At 39.7% G+C, this 21,649-nt stretch overlaps 1 protein-coding gene and 1 long non-coding RNA gene across 7 annotated transcripts in view; one reads left to right on the forward strand and one right to left on the reverse strand.

Annotated features, from left to right (window-relative positions):
• The window catches only part of tmeff1a (transmembrane protein with EGF-like and two follistatin-like domains 1a), an 87,184-nt gene that overhangs the window by 18,121 nt on the left and 47,414 nt on the right, over positions 1 to 21,649 (reverse strand). Inside the window, exon 4 of the mRNA XM_051953216.1 lies at positions 12,922 to 12,951. Within this exon, the coding sequence (XP_051809176.1) occupies positions 12,922 to 12,951 (30 nt within the window). The remainder of the gene's footprint in view (positions 1 to 12,921; positions 12,952 to 21,649) is intronic.
• LOC127535383 (uncharacterized) lies at positions 13,492 to 16,048 on the forward strand. Of its 6 annotated transcripts, XR_007944227.1 has the most exons (5): positions 13,492 to 14,024; positions 14,263 to 14,432; positions 14,773 to 14,908; positions 15,579 to 15,680; positions 15,885 to 16,048. It is a non-coding gene; the product is annotated as an uncharacterized LOC127535383 (long non-coding RNA). The 6 variants fall into 6 exon arrangements; XR_007944228.1 differs by lacking the exon at positions 15,579 to 15,680 and having other exon boundaries at positions 13,496 to 14,024; positions 15,749 to 16,048; XR_007944225.1 differs by lacking the exon at positions 15,885 to 16,048 and having other exon boundaries at positions 13,498 to 14,024; positions 15,579 to 15,742.

A 21,649-nucleotide genomic window follows, 5' to 3' on the forward strand; every position in this document is an offset into this window, starting at 1 on the left:
GCAGCCGGTCGTGTCCTTTAACCGCTGCTGAAGTGAATATTTCATTTCATGGAATGTTTATGGAGGTCCCTCATCAGTTTCATCATTTCCACGTAATTAACTTTTGAAATATTTGCCAGTCAGCAGCGACAATTAAAGAAAACACAACCTTCAGGTGTTCGTTAATCTGCAAATGAACGTAACCCAGCGAGATTCAAAAACCTGCACAGTAACCTCAGTGTGTTTGAACACTTCATGCTTCTAGTGTATTTCAGAGGAATATTATAATTCTTTTTCCGCTTCACTGCAGCTAATCTTTAAAGAAACCTTTTAGACATAAAAGAAGTCATCAGTCGGACCAAATATGCATCCTTGTACTAACAGTAGAGCAAAATGCTTTTCTACTTCATGCATTTAAATTCAACATCAAAACATTGTCTAGCATGTATATCATGTAATTTATATGTAAATGTGGTAGAAATACATCTTTTATATGGATATCCTGATGTTATGCATACAGTGGGGGTCAAAAAGTCTGAAAGCTCATTAGTAATATGCATTTCTTTACATGTAAACCTGGAAATAATCAGAAAGTAATAGACATGAAAACTAAAGAATAAATGTTTTGGTTCAGTTTTTACCCAAGCTGGATGTTGGTTTAAGTTTAAAACCTTTACAAATTTGTTAAAATGTTTAGATTCCACTGTGGATTTTTATTTAAAAGCATATATGCTAAAGTATGTCCCTTTTCAAATTAATAAACAGAAATTCAATTTAGTTTTTTATCCAAAAACAGTGATGTGCATCTCACCTCCACGTTATGCAGCATTAAATGTTAGAAATGCAACTGACTAGCCTAGGAATGCTAGTTGTTAGCTTATGCGGGCTAGCAAACAGCGTAGGAATGCTACTTGCTAGCCCTAGGGTTCAGTTCAGTTCAGATTTGTTTGTATAGCATCAATTCATGCTAGTGGTTCAATTCAATCCAATTTTATTTATATAGCGCCAATTACATGTTAAATTGTTTCAAGATGCTTTACAGAACCCACAAGTACAGGGATGCACTGTGGATTTTTATTTAAAGGTATGTTAACAGTGCATCAAAGTTATAATCTGCTGTTAAAACATTTTCAGATGAGTCTGCAGATTTAAATAATAGAATATACAGTTATTTAAAACTAAATGTGTCCAAATACCAGTAGTGTGTGTTTGTGATATTATCCTATTTTATTATTATTGTTATATATTTCAGTATTTTTCAGTGGTCCTTGAACAACTATCTTATTGGAAAACTTAGGCCCAGCATGGTAATATTTTATGAAAATTGCATTTGAAAAATTTTAAAAATTTGTCAAAAATATACCATTTGCACAAAACAAGTTCTGTTAGTAAGAATAAAATACGTGTTTTGTAGAGAAAACATGAACTCTTAGCAACTCATCTGCGACTGACAGTCATATAACAAACAGACTTTTCACCTGAACTGCAGATACACAAGTATGGAAACATTTTAAAAAGTAATTAGGAAAACAGATCTATTTTGTTTACATTTATACATACACTTTTCATGCATTTATTCCTGTATTGGTTCTTCTTTCTTTATTCTTGGGCACTTGGAAAAATATTGGACATATTGATTCTGTTTTTTTAAATTGTAATATTATTAAATAGATCTTCCGCCTCCAGTAAATTGTGAAAATTTTTACTGTGTAATTTTCAACCTCAAAACCCTGCTGGAGACTTTGACATGCAAGTTGTCTTTTAAAAAAATGCCAAACATGACATGAATTTAAAAACTGAAAAAAAGGAAGAATATTACTTTATTCACTGGTCCTTGAACTACTCATCAGTGATATGACATTTATTGGAAAAGTCAGGCCCAACGTGGTGATATTACAACAAAATCACTTTATGCTCCACTGAAAAATTTGTCAAAAATACATCGTTTGTGCAAACCGAATTCTATAAATAAGAAAATTCTGTTTTGTGGAAAAATCGTGAAGTCTTTAGTGACTTGATGCTAGTTGCTAGCCTAGGGATAGTAGTGACCAGCATATTGATGCTAAAGATTAGCCTATGGATAGTAGTGACCAGCATATTGATGCTAAAGATTAGCCTATGGATAGTAGTGACCAGCATACTGATGCTAAAGATTAGCCTATCGATAGTAGTGACCAGCATATTGATGCTAAAGATTAGCCTATCGATAGTAGTGACCAGCATATTGATGCTAAAGATTAGCCTAAGGATAGTAGTGACTAGCATACTGATGCTAAAGATTAGCCTATGGATAGTAGTGACTAGCATACTGATGCTAAAGATGAGCCTAGGAATGCAGAGTGGATAGCTTAAAAATGCTAGACACTCACCAAGGGATACTCTTGTCTAGGGATGCAGGTGGCCAGCCTAGGGTTGGTACTTGCTAGCCAAGGGGTAGCAGTGACCAGCCTATTGATGCTAATGAGTAGCCTAGCAACCACAATTTGCCAGACCTAGCCTAGAAATGTAAATTGCTTGCCTAGGCAAAGTCAAGGAAAGAGTTCGTAGGCTAGTGACTAGCCACGGCATGCAAGTCGCTAGCATGGGGAATGTTACTACTTGCTAGTCTAGGGGTAGTGACTAGCCTTTTGATACTAAAGATTAGCATAGGGATGCAAGTGGTTAGCATAGGGATTGTGGTCATTAGCCTAGAGATGCTAGTCAGTAGCCTAGGAAAGGTAGTTGCTAGCCTAATGCTGCTACTTGCTAGCCTATTGGTAGCAGTGGCTTTAGTGACTTGACTGCGACCGACAGTCACATGACAAAATTGAATGGACTTTTTGGCTGAACTGCAGGAAGTGTAGGAAAATAGATCTATTCTTACACTTGCACATACATTTTTCATGCATTTATTCCTTAATTAGTAACACTTCTGGGAATTTGAAAAAATATTGGACATATTGACTCCATTTTTTAAAAGATTCTTAACATAAAAATGGATTTTTAATGATTTGTGTCATTCAAACTGGACAGAAGACATTTCTGAGTTCTTCTTCGTGGTTGTTCTGCTTCTATAGAGGTGCAGGACTTTGAAAACTGAGCCTACAGTGAAGAAACATGTGACAGCAGTAAAGAAAACTCACAGAAATTAGAGGGTTAATGTGTTTATTGTGTCTCTATGGGTCGTGTTAACTCTATTCTCTCAACCTCCGTCGTGGAGATTCAAATAAAAGAGGACAAAACAGCTTGTATCAGGGCAAAAAAAAATGCGATTTATGTAGGCTTAAACAGAGCAAAGAAAAGTCCAGAAGCTGTTTGGGGTTCAGAGGGTTAATAAGGAGAGGAGCATTTTATGGTTAAAACATGTTGCTGTAGAGAAGAGACTTTTATTGTGGAGCTCAGATGTTCCTTCAGAGACTAATCGAAGCCTTGAAAGCTGAAATGTACGTCATTATTCACCTGTGACACTTTCCTTGTTGCATCTGGTTCCACTGTAATCAGGCCTTTCTCCTCCAAAACTCTTTTCTAATTTAAGCTTGTTGTTGCTCCGTCGACTGTGAAACTCTTTCTATTCGTATCTCTCATCCTTGAACGACATAATCAACTTTTATTATTATTATTTGTGCACCTCTTTCCAGAACGTCGACTTGATTTCATTCCCAAAAACCAACGTTGACAGCGACGGCGGCATTTTTCCCACCGCCGACACGCCTCAGACGCTTTTTCTATCAGACACAGCTGAGTGTTGGAGCCTCCTGAAGCCCGTCGGCCAAATGAAAACACAGACGACGCATTATCACCTCATGATATTATTATTACCATTATGGGGGATGCGTTTAATACCACCTCGCATGGCGGCGTCCGTTTTTCAGCAGAGAGTTGGGAGCAGATGAAGCGGCAACAGCCTCAGCAGCAAATATCGAAGAGCTGCAGGGATTATTCTGGGCTTCCTTTCATCCAGGGAGCCGTTTCCGTGATTCATCGGCAGCAATTTTGTCGCGTAATGGAGGAAAAGCTCAGCGATATCAAGGAGACGGAATTAATCCACGGGGAGAGTGATCCTGAAGTCATTAAAATTCCTATTGAAGCTAAAAATCTGCAGGAAAGAGGAAACTACAAGTCGAATGATCTCAAACTGTCAATATTCCATTCCAGGTGGCTAACTTCTGTTTACTTCCAGTTGACTGAAAGATGCATTTTATCAGCATAAAGTCAAACACATTTTCAGTTGGACTCTGTTGGTGTAAATGACTAGCCTAGGGATGCTAAAGATTAGCCTAGGAATGTAAGTGGATAGGCTATGGATGCTAGTTGCTCACCAAGAGATGCTACTGACTAGCCTAAAAGTGCTGCTGCTTGTCTAGGGACACATGGCTAGTCTAAGGATGGTAGTTGCTAGTCTACTTGATAGCCGAAGAGTAGTAGTGACTGGCCTATTGATGCTAAAGTTTAGCCTAGGGATGAAAGTGGACAGCCTACAGATGCTAGTTTCTTGCCAAGGGATTTTACTGACTATCCTAAAAGTGACAGGGCTTGTCTACAGGTGCAAGTAGCTAGCCTAGGGGTAGCAGTGACTAGCCTATTGATGCTAGGGGCCAACCTGCTAGCCTAGCCTAGAAATGTTGGTTGCTTGTGTAGGGATGGCAAGGAAAGTGTCCCTACGCTAGAAATCAGCCTAGACATGCAAATGGATAGCCTAAGGATGCTAGTCGCTGGCCTAGGGATGGCAGTCATTAGCCTAGGGTTGCTACTTGCTAGCCTAGAGGTAGCAGTGAGTAGCCTATTGATGCAAGTGACTAGCCTAGTAATCACAGTGACTGACCTTTCTCAAGCTGTTTGCTAGACTAGCCTAGAAATGCTAATCGCTTGCCTAGGGATGGCACAGAAAGTGTTTCTGGGCTAGTGAATTGCCTAGGCATGCAAGTGGCTAGCCTTAGGGATGCTAGTCACTAGCCTAGAGATGGTAGTTGCTCGATTAGGGTTGCCTCTTGCTAGCCTGGGGGTAGAGCTGGGCGATATTTCGAATTAATTCGATTTTATTTTGTCAATCGATGTGTAAAAAAATTAAATCTCAACATCGAGTTTAATGTTAATGTCCCTCCGTTATTTTTACCCGATGCGTGTAATACACACAGTCGCCATACCAGGAGGACTGGCGCTGTGGCACAGTCTACAGTCAACATTCTCTTACAATTGAGCAATAGACGAAGAACACACAAACAGATATGACAGGGATACGCATGAGAAGTGGAGGTGGAGAAAGGAGAAGAAAATGAGGACGATATTGTGCAAAAAAAAGGGTACCGTGACTTCAGTGGTATGGACTTGGTTTGGATATGCGAGGTCGGACACGGAACAGACCGAGGTGTTGTGCAGAGTTTGTTTAAAGACGGTGAAAACAAAGGGAAGTAGCACAACAAATCTCTTTCAGCACCTTAAGCAGAAGCACCCGGCAGAGTGGGAGCAATGTGTCAGGCGTCGCCTTACATGCACCGAGGCCAGCTCCAAGAGCGAAGCTCCAAAAAAAAACAGCAAAGTGTAGCTGCAGTGTTTTCTTTCTTTACACAGAAAAAAAATCGATTAAAATTGTTTATCGGATTTCAAGCCAAAAAAAAAATCGAGATTTAACTTTTTGGCTATATCGCCCAGCCCTACCTGGGGGTATTAGTGACTAGCTTATTGATGCTAGTAGAGTGTAGGGATGAAAGTGGAAAGCTCAGGGATGCTATACACTCGCCAAAGGATGCGAGGGCTAGTGCTTGTCTAAGACAAATAATCTCGAGCCAAAGGTTGCTATTCACTATCCTAGGGATAGTAGTGACTAGCCTATTGATGCTAAAGATTAGCCCTGTTTTACACTTTTGTAGAAGCAGCTGCAGTTTTTCTTTGCATCTTGTTTTGAAAGGCACGGACAGGAACATTCAGTATGAGCGGCTATAAAATGTCATGAAAATATCCTGCTGTCTAAATAATACCAATAATATTTAATATTAATTAGAACCACAACTTTAAACTCTGTAACACAGTCCTGGACAACAACACAAACAGATGAAGCATTAAACTAGAGTTAAATGGATGTCTGTTCATATTATTGTGTCCACCTCCTCTGGACTCACAGAACTGATCTGATCATTTCTCACTTATTGTGGGAGAAAGACGACTTTAGGAGCGACGACAACATTAAAAATTGCTGTTGGTGTGTTCCTGCCGGCCGACAGACCGGCTCGCTGTGTGTGGATCTATTGAACATGGAGAGCTCAGCTGGGCCTCGGAGGCTGCCGATCGATCGACGAGGATCTGCAGCAGAGAGGTTTCTTTGTTTCTGTCGGACTGAGCTGCCAGCAGGACGCCGCTACAAACCGACTCCACCCGCAACCAGACGCTCTGCAACCAAGCACCACTCGTATCCGATTCTTCACCTTTGACTGTTAAATGCATGTACTGTATACTATATCTGTCAAAAATAAAACAAAATTAACAATAAAAAATCCCCAAACGTATGCAAATGCGTCCAAAATGACTGTCACAAATGTTCAAAATGACTAAAGGTTTGTCCAACGTTGACAAAAATGCTACCCTAAATGACTCAAAAATTGTTCTACGATGAAAACAATGTTTAAAAGGAGTCAGACTTTGTCAAAACTACCCAAAATGTGTCCAAAATGACACAAAATGTCCAAAGTGGCTTAAAAATAGACCCAAATTACACAAAAATGGACCAAAATGTCAAAAATTTTGTCCATGGCGACAGAAGAAAACATCCAAAATGACTTGAAATTTGTCCAAAATTACTCAAATCTTCTCAAAATTACAAAAAAATGGTCCAAAGTGACAAAAACGACACAAAATTTACAAATGAAAACACTGAAAATCATACAAAATGTGTCCAAAATGACTCAAAATCTGTCCCAAGTGATGCACGAATGTTTAAAATGACTGAAAGTTTATCTAACATTCACATAAGACTTGTCCAAAGTGACTCAAAAATTGTTCTACAATGAAAACAATGTTTAAAATGTCTCCTTTGACTTTGTCAAAACTACAAAATCTTCTTTTGTCCAAAATGACAAAAGAAAACATTCACAATTACTAAACATCCATCCATTCTCTATACACCGCTTCATCCTCACTAGGGTCATGGGGGGTGCTGGAGTCTATCCCAGCTGACTCGGGTGAAGGCAGGGGACACCCTGGACAGGTCACCAGTCTGTCACAGGGCTACATATACAGACACACAATCACACTCACATGCACACCTACGGACAATTTAGAGTAACCAATTAACCTCAGCATGTTTTTGGACTGTGGGAGGAAGCCGGAGTACCCGGAGAAAACCCATGCATGCACAGGGAGAACATGCAAACTCCATGCAGAAAGATCCCAGGCCGGGATTTGAACCAGGGATCTTCTTGCAGCAAGGTGAAAGTGCTAACCGCTACGTGACTGTGCAGCCCCCCAATTACTAAACATTTGTTCAAAATCACTCAAATTTTGTCAAAATTACTAACAACTGGTCCAAAGTAGCAAGGATCTCCAAAATGACAAAAACTTGTTGAAACTGACAAAACAAAGCTTCCAAAATGACTCAAATCTTGTCGAAATTACTCAAAAATAGTCCATACCCAGATAGCAAACTATGGGTGAATCAATGTTGAATCTATGTTGAGACCTAACGTCGAAATTATACAGAAAGCGCAAGGTTGATAAAATGTTGAGTCAACGTTTGCTTACATAGATTACATGTTTGCAAACATAGATTCAACATTAATTAAACATTGACCTGTCAAACATTTTAATTAAACCAAAATACAACGTAGATTCAATGGTATCTTTTAAACACAAACTTCAATGTTGACAAAATGTTGTTGAATCAACATTGATCCAACCATCAGTCTTCAACCGTAACCACAATTCAACCTTCTTAACCCTAATTCAACATTGATTTAACATCTTTTGCTATCTGGGTAAAGTGTGATTTATGGTTGAAAAGCAAACATTGACTCAACATTTTATCAACCTTGCGCTTTCTGTATAATTTCTACGTTAGGTCTCAACATAGATTCAACATTGATTCACCCATAGTTTGCTCTCTGGGTAGTGACAAAAATGTGCACAATTGCAGACAAAGCCAAAAAAGACACAAAAATAACAAATGAAAACACCAAAAAATATACAAAGCATGTCTAAAATGGCTCAAAATCTGTCCAGAGTAATACACAAACGTTTAAAATGACTAAAAGTTTGGCAATATTGACAAAAAAAACCTGTGAAGAGTGACTCAGAAAATGTTCTACGATGAAAATTATGTTTAAAATGACTCAGAGTTTGTCAAAATTACTCAAAACATGTCCGTAATGGCTCAAATGAATCATCTGAAAGTTGTCCAAAATGACACAAAATGTCCAAAATGACTGTTACTCTGTTTATAATGCATGTGGATAAAAATGTCCTCACAAGGATACTAAAGTCCCTTTTATCTCATGTTTATATACTTAGAAAACACCAGAATGCAAACCTGTTAAAGGATTTATTTAAACCTGCTCCATTTTCCATTAATGTGTCTCTATGGGTCATATAAGGTTTGCAATATTTGCCTCAGTGGAGGTCCCTGCAATGGAAACACCTTCAGTGACATTAGATGATTATATTCTAAAATAATCCAGTGTTTAGCTTCGTCCAGACAATAAGAATGCATGCGGCTGCTGGTGGAAACACGAAGCAGAGGGTCGCTCGCTCAGCTGCAGTAAATACCACAGAGGAAGAACAGAAACGGTGAAAAGTAACACCGAAGATTTCCTGATCTGCCCAGCAGCTGTTAGCAAAGACAACAAGGTCAAGAAATGTATGTAATGTGTACTATCTGTTACTGCAAATGTCTTCCAGAGCTGATAAAGTCATGAGTATGTTAAGTTTATACTTTAAAAACCCCAGAATGGAAACCTGTTGGCTTTTAGCTAAATCCCCATTTAAAGGATTTAGTTAAATCTGCTATATTTTCTGTTAATGTGTCTCTTTGGGTCTTACAAGGTTTGTGATATCCACCATCGTTGTAGGATTCAAGGAAATGAGTTGCATATTGGACCAAAAGCACTAAATCAGATTAAAGCTTTGGTTTTAGTCTGTTTCCGTGTCTTTCAGAAGCTCTGCAGCCAAATTTAACAGTGGATCACCTCATGATCCTTAAAGTTTGATGGTCAGTTGTCTGAAATGACTTAAAATGGTACAAACCCGTCCAAAAAACTGAAAATGTTGTCCATGGCGACAAAAGAAAACATCCGCAAGGACTTGAAATTTGTCCAAAATCATTAAAATCTGTCAAAATACAAAAAAATGGTTCAAATTGACAATCCATGTCCACAATGAATGGTCCAGAATCCTATGAAACTTGCCCAAAATTACACAAAATGTCTAAAATGGATTAAAAACAGCCCCAAACTACTCAAGAAACGGTCCAAAGTGACAAAAATTTTGTCAATGGCGACAAAAGTAAACATTCAAAATGACCTGAATTTTGTCCAAAATCACTCAAATTTAGTCAAAATTACAAGAAAAATGGTCCGAATTGACCAAAAAAGTCCACAATGACACAAGATTATCAGATGAAAACACAAAAAATGATGCAAAATGTGTTCAAAATGTTATATGATGAAATCGTCCAAAATAAATCTAGAATTGTCAAAATGGTTCAAAATGACCAGAAAGAAATCAAAAATTAGGCAAAAACTTGTCCAGCGTGAAGCAAAGTGATCCAAATTACTATAAAATGACTTAAAAATAGCCCAGAATTTCTCAAAAATGATCCAATGTGACAAGTTTGTCCAAAATGACTCAAAAATCGTCCAGAATTATTCACTATTTGTGCAGCGCAGCAGCTCAGTGTTTGAATTTGATGAGCTAAAATTTCTCCCTTTGGGTTTTTTTTTACGTTTACAGACGTTTAAATGCACAAAAAACGTCTTTTAGAATCCACATGAGATGGATTTCACTGTCAGCGCAGCTTTAAGATGGTTGAGAACCGGATGATGGAGGCTTCATTGTTGTTCTCTGGGAGGCGACATTACGGAGGCAGGAGGAAGCTAATTAGACGTCGAGCGAAAAGGTTAAAGGATCAAAGTGACAGCTGAGGACGGAGGAATCCATCAGAACCCTGAATGAGAACCTCGGAGGTCTGACACGGTTAATCCAGACGGGTTCAGTCTGATCACACATCCTCCTGTGGCTCTAAAGATCAGGTGTGATGTGATAAAACCAGGGATAACATGCCCCATCAGAAAGGAAACAAACATTAGAATCAGATGCTGGGGAATTTACGGAATCTTTGCTTCGTGTTCGGTGGCAAAAGAAAAAGTCCTTAAAAAGTAAATCAGGTCGCTAAATGTTCTGTAATCAGCTCACAGCTATTTCTGCTACAACAGACATTATTGGATGAATTATTCACTACTCTGATTTGTTTGTTGCTGTTTGTGAATGTCAGGCCTCATTTTATCAGCCGCCAACAGATGCTCTTCCTCGTCTGTGAAACGATGTGAAAGCTGCAGCTACCTGCTGCTCCAGAACTTTAAACAGGAAAACATTTGTTTGTGGTGTTTGGGAAGTTTGTTTTCCAGCTGCTTCACTAGAAACTAGTTTTCTATTTAAAAAGCTGCTAAATATAGCCGTATATCATAGGATTTTTCTGAGAAAACTCCTGAGTTATCAGGTCTGCTCTTGGTGTCATCAAATTTTCAAGACAGAAGGAAAGTGGATTCTTGTAATTATCCAGAATTTGTCTAAAATGACTTGAAACTTGTAAGAAATGATGCAATAAATGGTCAAAAATGACTCCAAAGTGGTCCAAATGAACCGAGGAATGTCTACAAAGAAGGTAAAACATGACAATAACGATAAAAACTTGTCCAAAATGACTCAATAATTGTTAGAATGGTCCAAAATGATCAGAAAAAATCTAAAATTATGCAAAAACATGTCAAAAATCACCCAAAAAAGCCCAAATGGACAAAAAGAGAACAGACAAAAAAATTGTCCAAAAATCATCCAAAATGACTCAAATCTCAAAATTACTAAGAATGGTCTATAGCAGGGGTCGGCAACCCGCGGCTCCGGAGCCGCATGCGGCTCTTTCAGCCCTCTGTTGTGGCTCCCTGTAACTTTGGAAAATAAATTGTTCTGCCTTTCAGGCGCGTTTCAATGCGTTTTAATATAGAGAGTTTTATTGTGAAATTACCGCTCTTATTTTGACGTGTCACTTCACCGGATGTGCTGCTGGGGTTTTCCCCTGGCTGGGACATGAGAGCGCAAGGTTGATGCGGAGGAGATGGAGAAGCAACGCCTGTAGTTTCACATCGTTTTGTACTCAAGAATGACAAGCCTGTATATTAAAGCTCCACTCCAAGAAAGACACGTCTTTGAGTCAAAAGTACTCATGATAGGGTAATACACGTTACACGCAAGAACACGGCAGCAGGTCAGAGAGTCAGAGGAGTGACGTCTTGGAAAATAGGGCAGCGACTTACCGGAGAAAAGTTATTAGCTTAAGATAAATAGATAAATAGATTTTACAAGTTAAATAGACATTCGCAAAATATTGATTTCCAGCTAACATTATGTAACATTTGAGGTTCAGGAGCAAAAATGACATTAACCAGGTAAGATAAATATTAGTGGAAGGACACAATTTAAAAAATGAATCTAATTAGAGGCTTTGTAATTAATTAATCACGACTGATTAACAAGGGCATAGAAGTAAAAAAAAAGCAATATATGCAGTGTTGTCTTCATTTTAAATGCCAAAAGGATTTTGCGGCTCCCGGTGTTTTCTTTTCTGTGGGAAACGGGTCGAAATGGCTCTTTGAGTGTTAAAGGTTGCCGACCCCTGGTCTATAGTGACAAAAAATGTCTACTGTTACAAAAATGTCCAAACTGACACAAAATGTCAAAAAAACCCAAATTATGCAAATGATACAAAAACGTGTAAAAAAAATAATTACCCAAAACCTGTCCGAATTTACAAAAGAGAACAGACAAAATTATGCAAAATGTGTCTGAAGTGATGTAAAAAATTGTCCAAAATGGCTCAAATCTTCTCAAAATTACAAAGAATGGCCCATAGTGACAAAAGATGTCCAAAATGAACTGTCAAAAAACACCCAAATTCATGCTAAATGTGTCCAAAACGATGCATAAATGCTTAAAAGGACTAAAAGTTTGAGGCATTCAGGGAAATTTGTTTTCCAGCTGCTTTTTCTTAAAAATTCCTGTGGAGAAGACGGTCTTGTCATCTTCTTGTATCACCAGCAAAGTCCAAATTACTGCAAAGGATGATCTGTGAGGGAGTAAAATCCCTAAATAACAGTTTTAAATCAGTTGCCACCCAGACGTTTATCAGGTAGGAAGATGTGTTTGAAGCTGAAGTCAGTTTTAATAATTAATCTCTGAGGTCCGACCACCGGCCCGTCGACTCCGCCCTCATACAGATGGCGGCGGTACTGTCCCTCCAATTAAAACCCCTCCAGCAGCCAAATTAAACAACAAACTCTGCGGTTGGCGCTCACAGATGGTTGCAAAATGTCTCTGTTGCCAAATTTGGCAACAGCGAGGCTTTGAGCTCGACTCCCACCGGATGGAAAATATCAGCGTGTTCCTCAGGGAGGAGGTAATGCAGCGACCAAAACCCCCACAGCCTTTATCACAGGAGCCCATGTACGACGGAGACGCTAAAAGACACACCGAGGCGGAATAATAGATCCTGAACCGCTGTGTCGAGCCACGATTCGACCTCAGCGGTGATTAGTTTGTGCACATCAGAGAGGATTCAGAAAACAAGCAGCTAATGTTTGTGCAGGGCGGAAAAAGACTCCGCCGTAATTGATTTGTGTTTGACTTTCAGTCGCAGCAGAAGTGAAGCAGGAAATGAAATCTTTAAATAGCCCAAAGGAAAAAAATAAATAATAATGAAACACTCACCGTCTCCGTCTCCTGAACCAGAACCGGGATCTGCAAAGACACAAGAGACACAACAACTGTCAGTCTGAGAGCTGTTAGCAAACACCCAAACACAGAGTCAAGCTGCGTTTCTGAAGCTTCTCCTGTCGAGTTTGTTGTGTTTATGTTTGTGTTTACACGTAGGTTTCTGCAAGTCAGTCATCTAGTCGGAGCAGAGTGAATCACAGACGACACAGAAGATTCATGAGAGAGCAGACGCTGCAAACTGCTTTATGTTTGAGTAGAACTTCATGATGAGTAAGAATCGAAACATCTGAAAGACCTGAAACCTCTGCTGTATGTAGGCCACGATACGGAACACAACAAAGCTGAACAGAACGGAGTATCTCCTCTTATGACGCATCAAAAACAAGTACTGCAAAAAGGCTACATTGAAAATTTAGCTAGAAGCTGTGGTTTCAGATTAGCCAAACTGCACGAAGTCTAGTCTAAAATGAGCTGCGAACACCAGAACATGAACAGTGTCTGTTTATGTCTACATCATGGCTCCACATGGACAAGAAGTGAACAGAGGAAGTAAAAAATCTGATTGTGAGGCTTCACAAAGATGGAAAAGGACCCAGGAAGATCAACTAAAAACCGGTGAAACACAGTGTCAGCAGTCATCAGGGGGTATCAGGAGGTATGGAAGGAGTCATAGTACCACTAATTAGGAGGTTTACAAGGAGTCATAGTACCGCTAATCAGGAGGTCTGGAAGGAGTCATAGTACCACTAATTAGGAGGTTTACAAGGAGTCATAGTACCGCTAATCAGAAGGTCTGGAAGGAGTCATAGTTCCACTAATCAGGAGGTCTAGAAGGAGTCACAGTACCACTAATCAGAAGGTCTAGAAGGAGTCATAGTACCACTAATCAGGAGGTCTAGAAGGAGTCATAGTTCCACTAATCAGGAGGTTGAGAAGGAGTCATAGTTCCACTGATCAGGAGGTCTAGAAGGAGTCATAGTACCACTAATCAGGAGGTCTAGAAGGAGTCATAGTACCACTAATCAGGAGGTCTAGAAGGAGTCATAGTACCACTAATCAGGAGGTCTAGAAGGAGTCATAGTACCACTAATCAGGAGGTCTAGAAGGAGTCACAGTACCACTGATCAGGAGGTCTAGAAGGAGTCATCGTACCGCGAATCAGAAGGTCTAGAAGGAGTCATAGTTCCACTAATCAGGAGGTCTAGAAGGAGTCACAGTACCACTGATCAGGAGGTCTAGAAGGAGTCATAGTACCACTAATCAGGAGGTCTAGAAGGAGTCACAGTACCACTGATCAGGAGGTCTAGAAGGAGTCATAGTACCACTAATCAGAAGGTCTAGAAGGAGTCATAGTACCACTAATCAGGAGGTCTAGAAGGAGTCATAGTACCACTAATCAGGAGGTCTAGAAGGAGTCATAGTACCACTAATCAGGAGGTCTAGAAGGAGTCATAGTACCACTAATCAGGAGGTCTAGAAGGAGTCATAGTACCACTAATCAGGAGGTCTAGAAGGAGTCACAGTACCACTGATCAGGAGGTCTAGAAGGAGTCAACGTACCACTAATCAGAAGGTCTAGAAGGAGTCATAGTTCCACTAATCAGGAGGTCTAGAAGGAGTCACAGTACCACTGATCAGGAGGTCTAGAAGGAGTCATAGTACCACTAATCAGGAGGTCTAGAAGGAGTCACAGTACCACTGATCAGGAGGTCTAGAAGGAGTCATAGTACCACTAATCAGAAGGTCTAGAAGGAGTCATAGTACCACTAATCAGGAGGTCTAGAAGGAGTCATAGTTCCACTAATCAGGAGGTTGAGAAGGAGTCATAGTTCCACTGATCAGGAGGTCTAGAAGGAGTCATAGTACCACTAATCAGGAGGTCTAGAAGGAGTCATAGTACCACTAATCAGGAGGTCTAGAAGGAGTCATAGTACCACTAATCAGGAGGTCTAGAAGGAGTCATAGTACCACTAATCAGGAGGTCTAGAAGGAGTCACAGTACCACTGATCAGGAGGTCTAGAAGGAGTCATTGTACCGCTAATTAGAAGGTCTAGAAGGAGTCATAGTTCCACTAATCAGGAGGTCTAGAAGGAGTCACAGTACCACTGATCAGGAGGTCTAGAAGGAGTCATAGTACCACTAATCAGAAGGTCTAGAAGGAGTCATAGTACCATTGATCAGGAGGTCTAGAAAGAGTCATAGTACCACTAATCAGGAGGTACAGAAGGAGTCATAGTACATGGGCTGTATCTATGATGCAGCGCGGACGTCCACGGTTAGATATAGCTGTATAGTAAACGCTGACATCCGCGCTTACGATAGATCGCGGATGTCCGCGCTGCATCGTGCATACATAATATATGCACGATGCAGCGCCGACATCCGTCTGTGTTCCGCGCTCGTACGATGATTTCTGTTGCATTGTACGCTCACTTCCGCTTTTGATGATGTATCGTGCTCAGACGATTACTCGAGGCTTCGTTAGCTGCAGCCCTACATAGTACAACTAATCAGGAGGTCTAGAAGGAGTCATAGTACCACTAATCAAGAGGTACAGGAGGAGTCATAGCACTAATCAGGAGGTCTAGAAGGAGTCATAGTTCCACTAATCAGGAGGTTGAGAAGGAGTCATAGTTCCACTGATCAGGAGGTCTAGAAGGAGTCATAGTACCACTAATCAGGAGGTCTAGAAGGAGTCATAGTACCACTAATCAGGAGGTCTAGAAGGAGTCATAGTACCACTAATCAGGAGGTCTAGAAGGAGTCACAGTACCACTGATCAGGAGGTCTAGAAGGAGTCATCGTACCGCTAATCAGAAGGTCTAGAAGGAGTCATAGTACCACTAATCAGGAGGTCTAGAAGGAGTCACAGTACCACTGATCAGGAGGTCTAGAAGGAGTCATCGTACCGCTAATCAGAAGGTCTAGAAGGAGTCATAGTTCCACTAATCAGGAGGTCTAGAAGGAGTCACAGTACCACTGATCAGGAGGTCTAGAAGGAGTCATAGTACCACTAATCAGGAGGTCTAGAAGGAGTCACAGTACCACTGATCAGGAGGTCTAGAAGGAGTCATAGTACCACTAATCAGAAGGTCTAGAAGGAGTCATAGTACCACTAATCAGGAGGTACAGAAGGAGTCATAGTTCCACTAATCAGGAGGTTGAGAAGGAGTCATAGTACATGGGCTGTATCTATGATGCAGCGCGGACGTCCACGGTTAGATATAGCTGTATAGTAAACGCTGACATCCGCGCTTACGATAGATCGCGGATGTCCGCGCTGCATCGTGCATACATAATATATGCACGATGCAGCGCCGACATCCGTCTGTGTTCCGCGCTCGGACGATGATTTCTGTTGCATTGTACGCTCACTTCCGCTTTTGATGATGTATCGTGCTCAGACGATTACTCGAGGCTTCGTTAGCTGCAGCCCTACATAGTACAACTAATCAGGAGGTCTAGAAGGAGTCATAGTACCACTAATCAAGAGGTACAGGAGGAGTCATAGCACTAATCAGGAGGTCTATAAGGAGTCATAGTACCACTAATCAGGAGGTACAGAAGGATTTGGTTCAGGGGTTATCAGTGGAAACCAGAGTTTCTGTGAAGCTCGGAGAAGGCAAGGGACACATCAGAACATCAACCTTAACATTTATGTTTGACTTTCAGCAGAAAACTTCAGAAACAAAATGCTTCTAAAGAGCCTTAAAAGAAGCCTGATAGATGTTGGAGAACATTGTTTGATCAGATGAAGACACATTTATTTGGTCAGATGGAGTCCAGATGTTTGGTGTGAACCTGACCAGGACTACCACAGTGGATGCATGGTCCTGACAGTGAAGAACGGAGGTGAGAGTGTGATAATATGGGCCGTCTGAGTGTAAAAGTTGACATTTATTGATGAATGTCTGAGGATAAACCAAAACACTGGCTGACCGGATTGAAGAATAAGAACCATTCACAGAACATCATGCAGGAGTTTCTACTGAAGAAAAAAGCCTCACTTGAATGCAACAGAACACCTTTGGGATATTTTAAAGCGAAAGGCAAACCAACAAAAACCTTCCAACAAAGAACAGGTGCAGAAAGAAGTGTGCTGTCTCATTACTGAGAACTGTAGTTCTCTGTGTAATACTTGAATTCTGTTCATCTGTTGGTGCTGGATTGAAATAGATAGTATAGATATTCTAAATTTGGTGCAGGGGCCACGACAATTTTAGATATTTTTGTCGCCTCACACTTAACACAGACGATGAGATATGACTCCGGTAATAAAATGTAGAATTAAGAGGATGTTGCCCTCCAAAATAAAATGATTAAGAGTGAGTACAAAGCCCATTTTACAGAGTTTGACAGCTTTAAGATCCCAAATGGAGCTTTTAGTGATCTTGGATCAAATGTAAAACAATGAACAGAAGACAGGTTTAATGTAATGTCTTATTCACCCTTATGTGTAAACTTTATCCACCGGGCCTCATCTCTTGGTAATTTATGGTACATTTTTCTGTATATTTACTTTCTTTAAACAGCCTGGTCATAAAAAGCAACAAAAAAATGAAAAAAACAAGTGCTGTTGCTAAAATATAAATACAGTTTTGATTCATTATCATTTAAAAGTGTGTACAAATGGCACCAGACCAGTGATATTTTGTTGCACATATATATACATACATATGGACACACATTCCTTTTTTTTTGGACACACATTCCTGTATTGCAGTCGGTCTAAATAAAAGAGCTTGTCGTCGCGCCGCCTTTTGGCTCTGATCTGCGACTCGATCAGGAAATGGATTGACAGTATGAAACTTGGCGTGGCAACCTTGAATTAGCAAATGGACGCTGTATTTGGAGTTCCTGGCACGACGCTGCTGCATTAAGAAATGGACACCGGCTGCTTTGTTCAATTAAATTTCACCTTTAGCTGCCGCACTTCTTTACAAAGTCATGATGGGATTGTTTTTCATGGAAAAGGAGGCAGAAACGGTCCGAGAGTGAGCGCCGGTATTAATGGTCCTGTCACCGTCTTATTGACTAAACGCTAAGAGTTTGGTTTCCAACTACAGGTGGAACTCTGCGTTAACGTCCTTAAAGATAAAAAGTCTTCCTGGGTGTGGATAATGTTCGTTTGCTGATGAGAAAATCGTTTAATGTTGGGGTGAAAAGAGTTTCGGTTCTTTCCTCGGAATCTGCAAGCGATGGGGTCGCACATGAACGAACAGTTTTAATTAACTAGATGTTATCTGAACTTCTGCCCACTGAGTGTTGATGTAGACACGGTTACGTTGGAAAGAAGTTGATGTCATGCGTTGCCACTGACCAATCTTAACAAAATGAGGTAAGAAAATATTATGGAAAGTATGTCAGCATAGAGAGAAAACACAAAGCAAAGAATGTAGGTAAACAAAAAGGTTAAAGACAGAAATAAGGAGGAAAAGATGGCAGGTGAAGGTGGGAAAGAAGGAAGGGAAAGGGAGGAAAGAACCGAGAAAAGAAAGAAACGTAGTAAGAAAGAAGGTAGGAATAGGTGAGGAATAAAGGTAAGGAAGTATTAAGATATAAATGCAGGTATAGGTGGGAAAAGTAATGAGTGAAGAAGGTAGAAAAGCACTAAGAAGACTCTGTATGAAGGTACAGATAGGACGGTAAAAAGAAAAAGATTCTAGATATAGGCAAGAAATAAGGAAATTATAGGTAGAAAATAAAAAGATCAGTAAACAATAAGAAACAAAGTTAGGTGTAGGTAGGAAAACAATGAGGAAAAAAAGCTGGTATAGGCATTAAAGTATTAAGAAATAAAGGCAGGTTTAGGTGGGAAAGGTAATGAGGAAATAAGGTAAGGAAGAACTTATAGAATAAATATGAAAGTAGAAAGAAAGGAAGGCAGGTATAGATAGGATATTAATAAGATTCAGGAAAAAATGTAGATCTGGTGAGTAATAAGGAAAGAAAGATTGGTATAGTAACAAAGAATGTCAGGAGGTATTAGCAAATAACAGCAGGTAAAGGTAGGAAGGGTAATGAGGAAAGAAGGCTGGTAAGTACAAAGACGAATAGGCATGAAAGCATGAAGGAATGATGGACTGTATAGGTAGAAAAGTAAGAGAAAAAGCAAAAATAGGAAGCAAAGAATAATGAAAGGTGGGAGGTAAAGGATGGAAAGTATTAAGGACAGAAAGTAGACATAGACAGGAAGGTAATAAGGAAAGATGGAGGAATAGGTATAATAAGTAAAAGGGTAGGTGTGGGTAGGAAAACATTAAGAAAAGATGGAAGGAAAAAGGAGGAAAGAACTAAACAAAGAAGGAAGACAAAGTTAGAAAGTTAGAATGAAAGAAGGCAGATATAGGTAGGAAGGTAATAAGGGAACTAGAAAAAGGCTAGAAAGAATGTAGGTATAGATGGGAAGGAATTAAGGAGAGAGGAAGGAAAGATTAAACAAATAAGAGGAGAGTATTGGGGAAAGAAGGAAGACAGGTAAGAAAGTATTAAAGAAGACAGAAAAGTGACAAGGACGGAAGGTCGGTATAGACAGGAACTTTACGAAGGAAATGGGGTAGATACAGATAGGAAAGTAAGGAAAATGAGGAAAGATGGTTGGTACAGGCAAGAGAAGTAAAGAAAGAAGATGTAGGCATAAATATTAAAACATAAAGGTAAAATACTGATATAGGTAGGAAAGAAATAAGGACAATATTAGGTATAGATAAGAAGGAAATAAGGAAAGAAGACGGGTATACAGAGGAAGTTATTAAGGGAAATGGGCAGGTATATGTAGATAATTAACGCTGAAATAAAGCAATTATAGGTAGGAAGATAATAAGCTGGATGGATGCCAGCATCTACATTTTGCTTACACATGAAACAAGTCGTTTAGGAACTACACTCAGAGAAAAGACCCAAATCAGACGTCTACGGTTCAGGCAGACAGGAACGAAGAAAAAGGTGGAAAATATGAAAAGTAAAAGGCTCAGGAGGTTTGAATTCAATCCATGAATGAGACCGAGCTGCAAAAAAGAAGCTGGAACTTAGATGTTAAACACAGACTCTTTCTGATCGATAAAACTTCAGAGTTCGTAAATTTAAAAAGCGCTTCAACTCCGAGAACAGAAAACTGACAGAACAGCCTTCAGTCAAAATGAGGAAAAACACCTGCAGCAGCATCGTCGTTTCTGTTTTACCTTGAACACTGAAAGATAAAATTACTGCTATTGAAGCCTCAGACTACAGTTTGTGGTCCCATTAAACCCACAGTCTTTGACGAAGCCGAACAATCTCGACTCGGAGCAGAAATCAGCCTAAATGGATGCAGGTGTGAACATTTACAACAACGAAGCACAAAAAACTGTTCAAAGCAAACACAAAGGCTCCTTGTAGCTCGATGCCAGGTTCAGAGTTCTGTTCAGCTCACAGACAGCCACAAAACACTTCTTTGAAAGGTCTTTCAGAAAGAAAAAGAGCCAAATAAGGAAGTATCTTTTCACCACGCTGTCAATGGCTGACAATGGAGGAAGGAAATTAGTTTTGTTACAGCAACTTTAAACATGTTTCAGTTGAGAAGAAAAGTTCCGTCTGGGCGTCTGCGAGAACAGGGACTCAAAAAACCAAAGTGTGAAAAAGTGGAGTAGTTTGGGTGGGAATGTCATGAACCTGAAGAGAATCCATCCAACAGTTACATCAAGATATTTCCATAAAAACCATGAACTTTGTGGTGGCACCTTCAGGTAAAGTCTTAGTGGCAGTTAAGTTGTCCTTTTCTTTCTGATGTTGTTTAAACCTCACTCTGACCTGATGAGAAGCACAAAGAGACTTTTTGTATTTCTAAATTCTGTCAGGTAGAAATTTACCAAAAACAGCCAGAAGTTTAAAGAGTTGATGCGCCAAAGCAACGACTTCCACAACACCTCAGACGACATTCAAAAACATTCTAAGAAACAAACTCTAGACGCGAGTAAAAAAATCATTCATATGTTTTAGAATTCTCAATTAACTCACAAAAGTCAATAATATGTTTTTGTTGTAACATTAGCTAATGAAGAAATCCATTTTATTAAAAAATGTGAAATAAAATGCAGACCTTATTTGGTATTAATGATTCTTTACTCATTATTATAAGAATAGAATATTTCATTTTGGGAACATGGTACTTTTCTGAAAGTTTTTAGGTTTGTGTTGATGAAACTAAGCCATGATGTCAGTGCATCTTTGAACATTAGGTGGCGTTTCACTTCAGGAAGTAGAATAAGATGCAAATTGGTGCAAAGTTTTACAGGACGAACCACGAGCCAGCCTTTCTATTTCCATTCTGATGCTGAGCTGACAGTTTTTACCTCAATGCTAACTTTAAATGGTCCAAAACGCCAAAAAAATGGTAGCTCCAGGACTGACTCCAGTTCTGGGTGCACATATGTCTATTGTCTTAGTCTATATGGCAAATTGTATGCTGTTTATGCTGAGATTTGAGACGTCAAACATGCCAAAAAAATCGCATTTGTTGTCATTTCCGGGTTTAGAAATCAAGACCCACAAGCAGTTTACCGGGTCGTCTCGGGGTAAGTCCTTTTGTCCTGACTTGAAAAAGGCTTCTTAATGATGTTCTTCAGCTTGGAACACACTCAAAGGTTCAACAAAAATGGCTTAAAGTCGTATCTTTTAGCTTTTCCACAGAAATGGCAGCATTTGGACACATTTTGGATTTAATAAGTAGCTTTGCGAGACAAA

The sequence above is a fragment of the Acanthochromis polyacanthus genome, chromosome 9, assembly GCF_021347895.1.
Source record: "Acanthochromis polyacanthus isolate Apoly-LR-REF ecotype Palm Island chromosome 9, KAUST_Apoly_ChrSc, whole genome shotgun sequence".
Lineage (NCBI taxonomy): Eukaryota > Metazoa > Chordata > Actinopteri > Pomacentridae > Acanthochromis > Acanthochromis polyacanthus.